The following is a 17,869-nucleotide window of genomic DNA, read 5'->3' on the forward strand; positions in this document are numbered from 1 at the left end:
AACTCATGTAAATATAGATCCAACAGTTACTTTCATAAGTAAATAGAAAGTTTATCTTACCATCTCTTACTAAATGATCCTGCAATGTATTTGCAAGAACAGAAGCAGGTATTTGACCACCAGCTACTAGAATTGAGGTTACCTTTGCAAGTTTTCTTCTTTCTTCTGGGGTAAATCCTTTAAGGAAGACCATTACCTTAAGGGAACAAAATATTTTCAGTTCAACATTTATTTAACCACATAAAAAATTAAATTTGTAATATAATTTTACTATCTCAAATTTCAGTATAAATAAAGTATAATGGACCTTAGATAATAATTCTAATAAATTTTTACATAATTAACAGAAACTAGAATTTTCAAATTTAAAACTTTAACTATCCTTTTTGAAAACAGCATTTATGAAAGATATTTATGACTAACAGTAAAATGTTTATTTTAAAGCCAATTATCTATAATGCTTTAATAAGACTATACATTAAAAATACAGGGTGTCTCAAAAATCTCCATATATTGACATATATCAAGCCCACCAGTGTTAAATAAACAAAACCATTGGACACTGATAATTGGTCATTGGTTTGTGCTTGGCCACCATGCAGTATTCTGGGTTTTCTTCACATGTCTAACACCTAAACATAACAGAATCCAGTTTTCACATAGGAAGTCCTGCTAGAAGTTACCCCATTGGCAGATCATCTATGTGTTCCATTGTCTTACTCCATCAATCCATTGACACAAATCTTCATGCTGTCTTTTTAATAAAGTTTTTGTGAATAAAGTTACATTTTACCTTTGTATGTATGAAAACTTTTGGGACACCCTGTAGTATATGTTAGTACTGTCAAATTTGTATCATATGCAATGAACGTAACATTCCAGTTGTAATAATTCCTAATTAAGCATACTGGTTGGATGACACACAAGATAGCATGCTTATTGCTTTATTCAATTAAAATGTTTGTTTACCATCAGCACTCTAGTGAAAGATTATTGCAGTTTTTTCAGTATTAAGTTAATAAATTATTTTGTGTTTTGTTTGTATTTATAAATTTTCATAAATTTATAGTGCAGCTAACATTGAAATTGGTTTGTGTGATAATGCAATAATACTACAATTGTAAAACTTTTACAGGTAAAGGATTTGAATAGTGTTCTATCTCTCATTCTGATGACAATCTTACTTCTATCATCATCTGTATTTTATTTAAATTTGTTTTAACTCGACTGTAAATAATACTGAAAGGATATTTAATTTCATTCTGTATTAATTATATATTATATATATATAAAATTAGTTTATATCATGAATAAAAATTTTTTAATATACAGGAGGGGGGTGCAAAAGTAGGTATACAGTTGAGAATCTGAGAAATACAAATGTTTGGTATTCACTATTATTTTTACTATCTTTTATTAGTACATATTCCTTATTTGTGATTTAATTTGTACATAAAAATAAATATTTCCCCCCTATTTTCTCCCTGGATGCTTTTTTTATAACAACTATATACTTATTTTTGCATCCCGTATATGTATACATATACATACAGAGGGATGCAAAAGTAGGGAGTATGTATGTATGTATACATACATACATACACACCCCCTACTAATTTTTAATGTATATACATTAAAAATTTTTATTCATATAATTTATAATTTTTCAAATTATATACAGGGTGCAGCACCAAAATCCAGACAAATTACATTGATTCAATACATCCCCCTCCTGCCTGAATGACCGCCTCTATTCTCTGTCTGAATTGTGTGCATGCGCGCTTTAATGTCTCACGGTTGATATTGGTGAATGCCTCATCAATAGCGGCTCTAAATGATGCAATGCTTGCATGTCTGGTCTTGTTTGTGACCCTTTCAACTACGCTCCATACGTAGAAGTCCAAAGGATTTGGACTTCTGGGCTGTTGGAAGGCCAAAATTCTTTTGACCAAAACATGTCAATGTTGTCCGACAACCAATTTTGCACCAAATGACTTGTGTGGGCGGGCGCACCATCTTGCTGGAAAACATATGGCTTTCCAGATGACACAGTTTCCATTCATGGCTTCACTACATTTGACAGAGCATGCAAATAAACTTCTTTTGTGACATTTTCCCCTTTGTTAAAGAAATACAGTGGCATGACATCACCCTCACTGGACACAACACCTAGCACATGAACATTCGCTGGAAATTTCGTTTTTGCAATAACGGGGACATCTTCTGGGTCGTGGGCAAGCTGGTGGTCACTCCTTCAATTGATTTTCGCATCAACAGTAAAAATTTTCTCGTCAGAAAAAACTCTAAGTCGTTCGGCAGCATTGTTTTTTAAGGAACACAAAAGCAGGTTACAGCGTTCAACTCACTTTGTCTTTGCAGCTTCAGAAAGCATTCTACAAGTCTCACTTTAATTGTGTAAGACTTGTAGCGGAGACTTCCTCCTCAACAATTCTATGCATAGTTTTTTTGCTCACACCAACAACCGACGACAATTTTCGGATCGACTGACCTGGATCCTCAAAAATCAGCTCCTGAGCCCATTGAATGATTTCAGGGATTCTAACAATGCGCTCTTTCGAGTGAATTTTCCTTGCCGGTGTTGGAAAACCTTCATTGGAGTTCTCCGACTGATTGTATTTTGCAGCGACATCATACACAGTCGATCTCGGGTACCCAAAGGACTGAATGATTTCTGTCACAGAGCGCTCAGCGTGAACACTTTCGATAATCGCAGCTCTTCCGTTATACTCAGCACTTGGTTTCAACATGGCGACTGTTTTGCGGCTAAAATGGTTTAGTACACATGTCAAGCTATTTGAACTCCAAACATGACATCTACCAGTGGTACAGAATGGCGGGAATTTGAAATTGAATTTTGTCCGGATTTTGGTGCCGCACCGTGTATATATTTTTTTATTATAATAATGCATGCATGTATAAATATCGGCTGTATTGAACACAATAACTCAGATTAGATTCACAAACACTACATATCGTAAGTTACCACAAAATTCCTCGTAAGTTGCCAGTTACAAAATGTCTTGTAAATACAGCAGAGCGTCGTTTATCCAAATCAATTGGGGACTGGGGTTGTTCGGATAACTGATTTTTCAGATAACCGATTATGTACGAAAAAATATATTAACCTATCCCATGTTGAAATTTTTCTTCGTTGCGTGTCACTTTGTGTTGAATTTTCGTCGATTTTAAGCCTAACGAAAATTTTTATAATAATAATCGAGGCTATTGTATCATTAAAAATTATTTCTGCATTTTGTACAAACAAAATAAATATATTTAAAAATATAAAAACAAAAAGAATTATACTTTAGAAGTTAATTTAGTATCAAAAACGTTTGATTCAGCACGACACAGTCCGACTGGAAAGCTTTCGGATAAATGACACTCTACTGTAACATATTATCTAAAACTCTCATAAGTCAATACACTGGCAATGATGATGATGTTATATGATACTCAAAAGAACCTTAATTTTTTTTATTTTCTCATCTCACATTCTTTCTGCTGTCATATACCATGGTGGTCATGTTGATTTGTCATCACAATACGTCTCAAATGGACTTTCGGCTGTTTTGTTTTTATCATCATTAAGAAAAGTATTCGTTACTATTTAACAAGATAAAATATTCTCAAAGTACAAAAAAGTTTAAAAAAAAAAATGAGGCTGTCTGCTAGATAACTTTGGAAGTACATTCGGTAGTCCAAATAAAATTTATGGTTGTCTGGTTGTTCCAGACAACCGCTAATTTTGAACCTGCATAATGTCATACATTACAATGAATGAAATATTTTCATAACATTTTCTTTTCATTTACTGAAGCTTTTACAATTTGTCCATTCTTTCAATATTTCTATTAGTATAACCAAAATATCAGTTTTAAACAATTTTCATTCCATGCTTGTATCTTATAGTTTATTTTCTACCATCTTTTTTTCTTTTTTTTTATGCCATCTACAAAGTGTTTTAATTTCAACTATATAAAGTTATGTATTATCTTAGACATTGCAAATATGTGAAAAATAAATACAAAAGAACACTTTCTAACTGACAATGTTAAAAGGGAAATAAATAGTCACTAGTGATGTGTTATCAAACATTCCATCATTCATGTGTTATCAACTTCTGCTTTGTCATAGATACTATGATGTATTTTGTGAATATGAGATATAAGATACTGTGAATTTCTGATAACTTTTACAATATAAGTGACATACTATGCTCCATTTTATGAGATGTTCATTAATCCAGCCTGAAATTCATATGTAGATGATGAGAAAGGACATTTTGTCTTAAAAACATATTTGTTGTTCTCTTAAGAAATATAGGTGTATAATAATTATTTTAAAAACAACTTTAGTTAGAATTAAATGCATAATTACTCAAAATATGAAATTATGTTTTCAAAGAATTAACTATTAAGTAACACACACGTGTGTGCAAACAAGCTGACAAAAAGGTACACAAGCACAAGTTTTACAGAAACCTCATTTCCCACAAAATTCCAGTAAGAATGGTCAGAACATTAGTATACACAATACAGAAATGCAAATGGGGTGAAAAATTCCTGAGAACAAAAATGGGATGGTAATAAAATTGCAGAAATACAAATGTTTGATTGCACTGACATTATAGTTCTTTCAATATAACTTGGCTCTGATTTAAACAGAGAAATCACTTTTTGACCAGCTGTAGTATGATATCTCATTAAAGTAGGAGGCATTTTATGATTTACTTGAATTTATTGGATGGACAATGTTAGTATATTTTATAGAGTACACTGACAACTGACGGACAGTCTGTCACAAGATGTAACTGCTCTTGCATTGTATATATTATAAGTCAACCAATACTCCAATATAAAACCCTAATATACTTGAGTGATACTACAAAAGCTGCCATTTGGAGGCACAAAAGATTTCCTTCAATATCACATGGTAGTAACAAGTTTGCACAAAGCAACATATATATCTTATAGGCACAACCCTAACTTCATTTTCAACAGTTACTGTTTGTGACAAATTGAATAGTAAAAAATATTTTTTAAATTATGGCAGAATGTTATATTATAGCAAAGTATTGACAATTTTACATTCACCATTAACCATCTCAGCTATCTGGCCTTCAGGGAAGAATAGTAATAAATGAAGTTAAAGGAAATTAACCTTTTTAACTTTAAATGAAACCATATTAATATGACTTTTCCTTATCAATTCCAAAAAAGCACTAATATTTCCATATGATGATATTTCTGAAATGGTCTTTCTACATTAGCACTCCTAGCAGCAGCTTGGAATAATTTTGTGATAAACAGATTTCAAAGCTAAAGATAACAATAGAACTAAGGTGTGTCTTTAAATATAGGTTGGCTTGCTTTGCAACTTTCAATTAAGTTGTCTACGGAGTTCTATCTCATTGTATAAACATCCAGCTTCAGTGTCTATATTAAGGATGAATGGCTTCACTCTAATTGTCTTGTTCTGTTGTAGGCTTCTGCTGGTTTCTCACTTATGATTTGTGCCTGTTGGTACAAATCACAAGCAAGAAAGTAGCAGAAGCCTAAAACATAAATGGCTTCAGTTGGGTGAGGTTAAAAGAACTGCTGCTTTGAAGAAATGTTGAAGCAAGCATCTTTTATTTGGATCAAAATTTTCACATCTGGAAATTAATGATGATAAACTATTAAACGATAAAAGCAATGTGTGCAGGTTTGCTTCAGTTGGCATGATATCAGGCTGAAACTCCAAACAAGCAGGAATTGACACCCAGTGGGCTGAAGTATTTTGCCATTTCCAGACAAAGTGTGTTCCCTGTCATCAAGTGCAGAAGAAAGTTTATAGTTTAGTGCAATTTATTCTCTGTCTACCACTGAAAGGATCTTCTCTCTCATAAATTCTGTAAGCATCCATGAACAAGCAAAAAACTCAATTTACTGTCACAATGTTGAAGGCAATGTTTCTGGTAAAGTGTAACCTTGATGCATCTTGTAATGGAAATTCATTTGAGAAACTGTATGAGGCACACTTTTACAGTGCCCACATCTTATAAGAAAAATTCACTTGTCAGTGAAATATTGAACATATATGTTTCCACAGTTCAGAGCACAGCTGCTATCATGCAGTAGTAGAATTAAGTCATAAGACAATCTGAATTTACAATTGTCACAATTCAGTTTTTATAGTATCCTCATATTCTGTTACCCTGAAAAGTATTCTGCTCTGGCATCCACTGTAAGTGTCAATTGTTAGTATATAAACTCACAAGTAACTGGATTATAGGGTCAAAGGAAATTTTAAAAATAAACCTCCATTGACTCTGTCTTAATAATGATCTCTGTTAGTGGGATGTTTGCCTACTATGTACAGTACAGTATGTGTGTCCTTACATAGCCACAACCACCATTTTCTCTTAGTCAAGTCAGAACAGCCTAGATGACAGATAATTTGGCAAAAACAACTATCCTGCTTTCATTGGACCAATGATGAAACCTTTCTCAAACTCTGTCAACTGTGTGTAATATCCACAACTGCATCAAACAGATATATATGCCTGACATTCAAAGACCTCCAAATAATAGATATCCTGTTTTCTACATTTTGTTCCATCATCTTGAGAAAGATTGTTGGGACACTTAAATATCCCAAATTTTTTTACTTTTTATATTTACGTCACTATCAGTATATTTCAAATTTTTGCATTTCATGGTTTGAACGACTTCATGTGTCTACATAAAATCAGCTAAGACAACTGTACCTCTATAATCTCACTAAATATAACCTCAAACTGTTTTACAAAAATTACTACTGACAACAGCGTTTCAAGTTATAGTTTATGCTACAACACCAAGTACATATTACAATTTTTATTGTTGTAACCACAATAAATGGCACTTATTGTGGTTACTTTACTATTATACTCTTGAAAATATAAAAGTAAAGTAACCACAATAAGTGCCATTTCTTGTGATCAACAATACAAAACAGTAAAATCCAACACATTTTAGTCATTTATTAGAATTGTATTTTCAGATATTACATTTAGATGAATTTCAGATATTTCAAAGAAGATAGTGATGATACATACTTGTAACATGAATTCAAGACAAGCAAAGTTAAATGAATATTTTAAATAATTATCTAACACATTTTACAAAATCTAAATTTAGCAGATTTCCTAGTATTAGTTAATTTCGTTCATTGAATTTTATACAATTATAAACAAAACAAAGTAATTATATGACAAGTAAAACATGGTTGTGGTTTGCATATTTATAATTTATGATCACCCTAGGTATACTGAAAATTCTGAACACAGTGAACCTCTGCAAGATTTTATAGGATACAGAGGTAGCAATTTTAAGGCACTCTGATGGCATTACATAGTATGAAACTGAATCACAACTGTAATAATTGACATTTGTATGCAGAGTTTTGTAATAATTAAACAATTGTATCTAAATGCCTAACTTATTTTGTCAATAAGCAACTGTGTGCAAAAGCATGCAAGCATGCATAAAAATGACTTAATAACAAAATTATAACAATAATACTTATTAAAAATAAAATTAGGCAAAAACAAATAAGAATCTGTAAATTCTTAAAGCAATATTTTAATAACAAACCTTTTTAAACTCATCTTCAAGTGTTTTCTCCAAATATTTATAACGACGTATCAACTTTGTAAAAACCTAAATAAAGTAGTTAAAATTATCCATCAATATTTATGAATAATAAATAATTTTAAATCATTTCTTTTTATGTTGAGCTAACTTATAACTTGCAAATATTCCATAAATAGATAACCAAAATTTATCAATTACTTCTCCGTAGTATAAAAACACATTATTATTATATAAATTACAAAATACTAAATACAGAAAGTTAAATTTATTATTAGCATCAATGTATTATTATTTAAGAGACAAAAAACAAATATATATTATGACATTGTCACAATGCTGGGCTCAATTTTTAATCACCTTTTAATTTAACAAATCATGTCCAGACCAAAAGTTCATATATAGTTAATCGAAGCCTCTGGCTCCTAAGCTTTCCGCATCTGGCCTTGATTTTCATCTATCCAACTCTGTTCTTGAGGAAAATTTGAAGTGAAATAACATGACTTCTGGTCTGGACCAAAAGTTTGCATATTAGTTATTATGTGAGTGGTGCAAGGATAGTTATCCTATAGACAGTGTTCAAATCGAGCTCCTCAATTAATCGAGTTGTAAAGCGGAAAATTTTGGTTTTGTGTCACGATCTTGGTGTCATCCTACTCAGCTAAGTGTTCTGCCCATGTCGATGTCAAATTTGGCCCGATGCGGCCAAATTTCTCCTTGATTCATGGCATTTTTCTTTCGGAAAAATCAAAGCCGGTTATCCGGAACAGGACAGCCACTTTTTTGGATCTGAATTCCATGCTCAACACAGGACTCCAACGTGAGTGACCTGTCAAAATATCTACAAAATAGGACCAGTAGTAATTGTGACTTAGTGTTTGGTATGTGTTTCTACGGCGAGTGTTAGCGGGCTCCCAATGATAGCTGTCAACGAATCCTTTGGTTGTTTGTAAGCGGGCCTCATCAACAACCTTCTGGCTAATTTTAATGTGAGTACTTACATTATTTACTGTGATATCGCAATTTATATTTCACACAAAGTACAAGCACAGACAGAGGTCAACGACCTCAACGGTAATATCAACGGCCGTTCCAACAGTTTCTCCTAACGGACGTTTTTATGGTTACCAACGGATTCTTTGCTGAACACCTGTGTTTACTACGTCTCCTCTACTTTCATTCAGACATTTACTATGATTTACTACAAATTAAACCAATTGTTATGCGAGTAGAATATGTTAATTTTAAGTCCTAGTTTAATTCTACCCTTTTCACTCTGCTTGGTCAGGTGATAACTTGGAAGAGCAGAGTTTCTGGAACAGTGGTTTTCACTATACAATACACATCTTCAGCTTTGGGAATAGGTACTCCCACATACACGGGATAGTTACTTGGACTCTAATTATTTAGTATTTGTTGTTGTTGTTATTTATTTATTTTTTTAATGGCCTCAGAGATAATCGAGGATTTCCTGGATAAGTCCACCCAGGTTATGGATGAGATAAAGAAGTATGTAATCGAATTCCCGAAATCACACCTTGGAACCAGTCGTCATATTGATTTTATAACTGAGCGATTCATCAAAGTTGTTAAACTCGCAGAGGATGCCACGAGAAACTATTACATGCAAATCACTATGGTGGAAAAATTGAGTAGCACGCAGTAAGCGATCGCAGAGAAACTGGACGTTATCGGAAATAGAGTAACGCAAAGGGCACCACCGGCTCCCCTGTATAGTACAGTAGTCAGTATGGGCAGACAAGCTAAAGAAAATAGGAAAGTTCCAAAAAACGACAGTCCGAAAGAGGTTTTGCTGGTTTACAGCAGAGACAAGGATAATAAAAACAGTGATTCAGTACGAAGGATCATGCAATCTAAAATTAAACTGTCTGAGCTGAAGATCAAGGGAGAGAGGGTCCGCCGGATTGGAAAGGGAGGTATTGCGATAGAATTGAGCGGTAGTGGCGACGCTGCTACCCTTGAGCGAAGCATCGAGGAGAACGTACCTGAGATAACGGCCCACAGACCCAAAAAGAGATGGCCACACGTGGTGCTGTTTTCGGCACATACAGACATTACAAAAGAGGAATTGCCAAATCTCTTACACTCCCAAAGCCAACTTTTACAAGACAACTTCATCGAGGAAAAATTCGAAACACAGTTTCAACTGAAATTCCAGCTGGGAAAAAAGGAAGCCATATACAAGAACTGCGTGGTGGAGGCATCTCCTGCTGTTAGAAGGATACTAATAGATCTTGGAAAAGTTAACCTAGATTGGTTGCGCTGCAGGGTCGCGGATTTCTTCCCGGTCCTGCAGTGCTTCAAGTGCTGCCAATTTAATCACGCGGCAAAAGACTGCCCACAAACTAAACACACCTGCAGCCAGTGCACAGGGGACCACCCTTTTTGTGACTGCCCTAACCGCAGGGAAGCACCAACCTGCTGTAATTGCATATTAGACAAGACCAAGAACCACAAACACAACACGAGGGATGTCAAGTGTCCAACATATCAACGGGTTAAATCAATTATTACTACAAGAACCGACTATGGGATATAATCAATTCAACAACATTCGTATACTGCAAAGCAATACTCAAAGAAGCATCTCAGCCACTTCCCTCATCTATGAAACACTAGATAATTACGACTTGGTCTTTCTACAAGAACCGTATTGCCATAATGGCATCCCCTCGTGTTTACCTACGTCCTGCCCGATCCTCAGTAGTACAGGACAGTACCCGTGGGCTATCACACTGGTACCCAATGTTAACTTAACAACATTGCACCACACTAAGTACAGTAACGAGCACATCGTGACTACAGAGATTCTGTTTAACAGTGAAAGACTTATTATTATTAATATCTACTTCCCAGACTGGATGGAGAGCAAAGGCTTCCTCGAGGACCTACAAAGAATCTTAGATACCTTTCAGGGAATCCACATCATAATGGTGGGTGATATGAACGCCCACTCCCCAACTTGGAGAGGGGAAAAACTAGACAGACACGGGAGTCTCTTTGAGGAACTTATACATCGCAAAGACTTCCTCTTACTCAATAATCCAATGTCTCCTCCCACATTTTGCTCTCTACGGGGAAATTCTTGGATAGGCGTGTCGACGTGTAGTTCTGGCCTTTACACCAAAATTGTGAATTGGAGAGTTCTCCCTGACGAAACTTTGAGCGACCACGCTCACATTGCATTTGAAATCACATGCTCAAAGAATGAGCACTCTATGGAAAGCACCCCTAGAAGCAAATTCGACCCCAACAGAGCTGACTGGAACCGGATTAAGGCATATTTGGAGGGTCATCTCAATAAAATCTACTCTGAAAATCAAGGCGATGCCAGAGTCCAAATTGAAACAAATATAGACATTATTCGCAAGGCGTGTGAAACATACATACCCAAAAAGATGGCCAGGAGAAGGAAAGTTCCCCGGTGGACTCCGGAACTTGAAGAATTGTGCAAAGAAACCAACAAATTAAGACATATCTACCAAAAGTGTAGAAATGAAAGCAAACGTAACTGGCATAAAGAAGTCTACCTAAATAGCCAACGTGCTTATAAACAGACTATCAGAGGCGAAAAACTATGTACGTGGCTTGAGTTCTGTACCATTACATCGAGGGCCCCGTGGGGTTTTGTTACAAAAATGTGTACGAACAGATTGCGTAAAGTTAAAATACTGACTGATGAAAACACCAGAAGCAACCCTGCAACTATTACCCAGATTATGACTCAACAGCTTAATAAGTTCTGTCCGGACGACGATCCCGAGGAAGATACTGAATGACAGAGGGAAATTTGTGCTAATAAAGATAAACTTGAACAGAGTGAAAATACCCCTTATTTTACTGAAGAGGAGATAGGTATAGCCTTCTCAACTCTAGGGAAATGCAAGGCACCGGGTCTAGATGAAATTAGCATAGAAATAGCGATCAAATTATGGGAAATTATACCATCTTACTTTACTGACCTTTATAACAACTGTCTGCAACACACAGTCTTTCCGAGATCCTGGAAGAGGGCTAGAGTCGTTCCCATGCCTAAACCAGGATAGTCCAACGATGTCAGACCTATTTCCCTGCTTCCAATCTTAGGGAAAGTCCTGGAGAAACTCGTTAAAAATAAATTTGAATGGCATGTGGAACATCACCAAAAGCTCAGCGACAGACAATATGGTTTTCGGCACCAGAGGTCCGTCCGCGGAGGATGCCATAGAACAATCTGTGAACAATATCAAATGCCTCCTGCAAGATAACAAATATGTCCTAGGGGGTCAGCCTTGATATCTCTTAAGGCTGTTGACAGCGCTTGGTGACCCCTAGTGACACTACAGCTGCGCAACATCAGCTGCCCACGCAACCTACATAGACTTCTGCTAGACTACTTCAGAGACAGGGAGGCTATTCTCCAATATGGCCAACAAGAAGTTAGTAAAAACATAACAAGGGGATGTCCACAGGGGTCTGTCTGTGGGCCCCTGCTCTGGAACTTAACATTTGATACTTTCTTAAGAAGCAACTTTGGGCAAAACTCTTCCACCACATATGCGGACAACGTGCTCATGCTGATTGGTGGCAGGTCGAGAGCCGAGCTGGAAACCAAGGGAAATTGCCTTTTACAACTCATCAGTACTTGGGGTGACAAGCACAAGCTGACTTTTAATTCCCAAAAAACAAAGGCCATAATTTTCAATAAACCAAGGGAGAGGAATCTATATCTAAGACCCCAACACTTAAAATGAACAGTGTTGCCATCCACATAAAAAACTCTTAAGTATTTAGGCATAACACTAGACCACAAACTTTCCTGGGACTCTCATATTGAGAACACCACAAAACGCACCAGGCTCATATTTCAAATGTTGGCGCAGGTGGCCAGGAGAGATTGGGGTCTCTCTCGAAGCCCTTTCTGCCATATACAACGGCATCTTCATCCCGATCGTCAGTTATGGTTGCGGCACATGGGGATGGGCTGTTTCGAAGGTTCATCCCAGGAGGAAACTGGTGTCCGCTCAGAGGCGGGCACTTCTTTTAATTACAAAGGCCTACCGCACAATCAGTAATAACAGCCTTCAGGTAATCGCAAGACCCAGCAATCTAGATGGGGAAAAGATATTCCAATTGGTGATGATATTATTGAATCACAGAGAATGGAAAAACCGTACCCGTACTTTAACACATTTCCTGGTGTAAATGATAACTTCACTACTAGCAACTACACACGTATTAATGCCAACATCGAAATTTATACCAATGGATCCAGCATTGATGGGAATGGGGGATGCAGCTACGTGGCATACGTTGATCGTACGGAAACGCATCACCAAAAATTCAAGCTACATCCTATTTGTACCTTGTTCCAAGCTGAACTCCTGGCCATCAACAATGCAATAGACTGGACCAATACCACCTACACCAACATGCAAATTTCAATCTTCACAGACCCTCTCTCAGCCCTCAATATAATTCACAGTTGCAAACTCCATCCCCTGGCCGTGGACATTAGGAATAAAATTAACACTTCTACAAACAATTTCCAAATCAACTGGGTCAGATCCCACCAAGGGACTGAGGGAAATGAGAGGGCAGATGCCCTTGCGAAGGAGGCAGCACTGGACCCTAACAACCAATATATCTATGACAACATCAATCAGGCCACCCTAAAACACCTACTTTGGGAAGAGGCCATTGGCAAATGGCAAACACGCTGGAATGAGATGAATCAACACATCACTTATCGTTTATTCCTGACCTTGAACAATTCCTCAAGATCAGCTGGTTTACACCTGATCACTACACGACACAGTTCCTGAGTGATCACGGCAGCTTCGCCAGTTATCTGGCCAGATTCACCGACCATGCTTCCGAGCACTGCCCCACCTGCACCATCAGAGACGGCATCACTCACTATTTATACGACTGCACCATCACCGCCAGCGAGCAAACAGAACTATGCGTCCTCTTAAATGAAATTCATACAGACTGGCCCTGCGACATGAAGGATATATGAAAAACTACTGAAATTTTTCGTACTTTCAAAAAGCTAGCCAAAAAAGCTATCATAACCATCAATCCGCTCTTTCAAAGAAGGCCTCATCGGACAACATAATGGAATTTAATGTAAGGGCCATCTCAGCCTAACTCGTGCACATGGTATTTGTTATTTGACTTGGATAGCCATTCAGTAGCACACTCCTTGTGCTACTTCTATTTCTACTTACTCTATTCATATTTTATCATTGTAACTTGGTTATCTTAATGTTTCTCTGCTAAATGCCTATGTTCTGCATCCAGTTTGTAATCGCATGTCATAAGCTATGACAGCATTCTCTCTTATGTTAATTTCTTCACTGTGCCTGCATGTCTAGCTGTATCGCGCAATTTTATGTTATGTATATATTGTTTCACCACTCTTATTGCTGCATGTAATCTACAATATCACAATTGTTTTACATTTAAATTGTACACTATCTCCCTGGTAGTGGCCTCTGGCAGAACAGGGAATGTATGAATATACGTTAAATAAATAAATAAATAAAAATTAGTTATTATATATATTATCTAAGCTTTCTATACCTGGTCTCGATTTTTATCTATCTAATTCTCAAGATTAACAAAGGACAGATGACAGTGGGAATGTACAGGTCTGCAATCTGAAAACTGTAGCCCAATTACAATCATCATCTGTTATTACACAAACCCATTTTTTTCATCTCAAATTTTTTTTTGGTATTTTGCCTTTAATATTGTACATATCTATTTCATCCTGGACTTTTAACCTTTATTTTACAAAGAAAATTTGTGGGTATAGAACCATAAGCAACTCTAAATTTTGGAATTTTCTCAATAATAGAGTATTCCTATTATATTCAACAAGTTCTATTTGGGACCATAAGCAGTTATGTAAATTTTCAAATGATTACATAAAATAGTAAATTTGCTACATTTAGTTGGTCCAATTTTCAAATCCTGCATGTTTTATGAGTATAAACTTGACACTAAAGCAATAGAAGTATGTGAAAAAATTTGCACAGCATTTGAAACAGATTGTGTTAACAAACATATAGTGCAAAGATAGTCTGCAAAATTCAAATCAGAAAATTTTTCTCTTGAAGATGCAGTTCAGGAAGAATATCCTTCTGTTGTTAATGAAGAGGATTTGAAAACAATCATTGAAGAAGATCCAAAACAAACATGCCAAATGCTTGCAGGTAAGTTCAGAGTAAATGATGAAACTATTTAATTGCATCTCAAAGCCATAAGAAAGATGTAAAAGGTCAGACAATGAGTTCACCATGAGCTGAATGAAAGTCAAATAACTTTCTGCTTGCATGTCTTTACTTACCTACCACTCATCACAGAAATGAACCATTTTTGCATTAAATAATGACTCACAATAAAAATGGATTATGTACAAAAATGTTAAACATCCTCATTACTGGTTAGGTCAAACAGAACAACACATCACAAGCTGAAATTCATCAAAAGAAAGTTCTTTTGTGTGTCTGGTGTACGTCAGCCAGCAGGTTGAAGTACCCCAGACACACAAATCTAACAAACATAGTATTATGCACTATAAATTATTTCCACACAGACAAACAATAACAGCAGAGGTTGGACAAAGTACAGGAAGCTGTTACAAAAACAACCAGCTCTGATGAGTCAAAGAGATGTCTTGTTTTTACAAGATAATGCCAGACCACACATGGCATGAACAATGGTTGTAAAAATTTCCAATCTAAGGTGGAAAAATTCTTATTCACCACTTTAGTTTCCAGATCTTTCTCCTGCTAATTACTACCTGTTTCTTTGCAAACCATTATTACAGAGAAATTTACCAATTATGACAATATTCAAAAAAAGAAATTCATAAGCTTGTGAAACATTAACAATGCATAGAATACAATGGTGATTACTTTCCTCAGTAAATATCATTTTTATCATATTTATACAATAAATATTATGTTATAAAAAACAAAAAAGCTTTAATCACCAGACATACACTAAATGGCCACTTTATTAGATACATCACTTGTTGAAAAATGAATTTTTATAGAAATGATACAAATGACAAAATTACATGACTGCACTCCAATATTACAACATTGACTAACTGCTTTAATTTGTGTAAATTTGAGTACCAGAGTGGGAAGAGGAAGAGATTCAAATTAGTTTGTATGTGCATAATTGTCAGTGCATCATGCAGCATTCCAGTGTCACAGAAACTTCAAACCTTTTGGCTTGAACATTTTCTGGAGTATACAGTAGACCCCCCTATAACATGGTAGATACATTCTGTGTTATATGAATTCCATGTTGTATGAGTCACTTAGATTTTACAAATACATGAGCAGTTCACAGCCCGGCACTTGTGCAGTTTAGGGGGTACGGCTGTTTGAAAGGTTTTCTTCCATTAAATTAATCGATTCTAGACTAACTTGACTCGAACATTTCCAAAACATGTATAATTTTTTGGGAATAATTCATATAAACTATGCTATAAACAAGAAATTGTAGGAATACGTACTGAGTGCGCACCATTTGAAAATGCCATTGCTTAAGCTTGTTTTCATTGCAGAGCGACTCATCGAACGACAGACGCATGTTTCCTGTGAAAAATTCGCTGAACTTTGCAGACATCATTAATAGAAATATAATTTTTATGGCTGTTGAATAATAAATGTTTTTTAGTAGGTCCACTGCTCGTTTAAACTCAACGGTTTGTGCAATGTCCACTATTGGTCCAGATTCAACCAATCCTGTCGAGACACAAGTCAGCCATGACAATCTGTCTCATTCTTTTACCGTGTTATATGAACCTCTTTTAGTGTGTTATGTGAACACAATCGCAATTTTTCCACCGTGTTATACGAATCTGTCTTATATGAACCCCTATTATAGGGGGGTCTACTGTACTGAGAATGGCACAATACACAAACAACTTTCAGTGAAGACAGACCTGTAGCCAACAGCAGCTCATCAATGATAGCACCAAAGGCGAATTGAGGATTGTACATGCCAATCAGTGTGTAACTGTTTGTGAAATCATGGACCAGTACAATACCAGGATATAGAGCAGCATCTGTAAATAAACTGTTCACCAGATATTGTTATGTATGAGCTATAATAGCCAACAACATTTATGAGTTCTACTCCCATCAGCAGTTGCATGTTATCATGGAATGGCTAAGAATAACTGTACAATTACTTCAGAAACTTGTGGAGTCAATATCTTGATGAATTCAAGCAGTCTTTGCAGTTGTAGGGACCCAACAAGGTGTCTATCTAATAAAGTGGCCATTCATAGCAATTGTTTATGCTGATCAGCGCACACAGTTCGAAATCACAGACTAAAACATTACTTTAAACATAGTAAAAAATACATCATTTAACAAGATATTTAGTATCTAAAGCAGGGGTCGCCAAACTTTTTTGATCATCGACCCCCTACAACTTTTTGAAACCTCACATCAACCCCAACCAAACAGTTTGTGTTACAAGCAAAAAAAAAAAAAAAAAAAAAAAGCTCTTACTATATTAATATATATTGTTTAATTTTACATTTATTGTATATATGTTACTAATAATTTTTTGTAACTGACAATCAATGAGACGGATATATCAATGATCCTTAGCAAGATCAGTAATATTTGATTCAAAATTTGTAAGTTTTAGTCTTTTCATCAACCCCAAATAATGTTTTATCAACTCCCAGAGGGTTGATATCGACCACTTTGGCGACCCCTGATCTAAAGAAACATACTTGGGCATAGCTTCTTAATGTTTCAAGATTATCCTGAGCAGAAAAAATGCACACATCTGTGTGTGATACTTTTGATGGATCTGCCTCGGCAGCAAGACTTCCACCAGGAGCTAAAGTAAAAAAAAATTTGTAAAGAATTATTTAATTCTTGAGAATTAATTAAGTAATTATTATTATTATTATTATTGTGTTGAGTTATGTGAGATATACTCAGTTAATGCCAGTGGCTGTGTACTATGCCAGACCAAAGTCAAGGCATAGTAACCAAAACAAAAATTAAAGAAATGTATCAGTGTGTGTGTCTGTATTCAAAAATTTCCTTACAATATGACATGTATTCAATATAGTGGCTTTCTGTAGTGTGATGTATGTATTTCTATTCAATTGTAATGTGCCCAGGCTTTTGTGTAGTGTGTGTGGTATGATACCTGTAGAGGAGAGAACAACAGGTACAATA

General features: G+C 35.6%; 1 protein-coding gene across 3 annotated transcripts in view; it reads right to left on the reverse strand.

The window, feature by feature from the left end:
• kra (basic leucine zipper and W2 domain-containing protein kra) overlaps positions 1-17,869 on the reverse strand; it is a 62,772-nt gene that overhangs the window by 18,364 nt on the left and 26,539 nt on the right. For all 3 annotated transcript variants that reach the window (XM_067284754.1, XM_067284756.1, XM_067284755.1), the window contains exons 4-6: positions 17,413-17,522; positions 7,641-7,706; positions 61-196 (exon numbers count right to left, since the gene is read on the reverse strand). In XM_067284754.1, coding sequence (XP_067140855.1) covers positions 61-196; positions 7,641-7,706; positions 17,413-17,522 — 312 coding nt within the window. The remainder of the gene's footprint in view (positions 1-60; positions 197-7,640; positions 7,707-17,412; positions 17,523-17,869) is intronic.

This window comes from Centruroides vittatus, unplaced genomic scaffold (genome assembly GCF_030686945.1).
Source record: "Centruroides vittatus isolate TY-2023 unplaced genomic scaffold, ASM3068694v2 scaffold_1444, whole genome shotgun sequence".
NCBI classification, from domain to species: Eukaryota; Metazoa; Arthropoda; class Arachnida; order Scorpiones; family Buthidae; genus Centruroides; species Centruroides vittatus.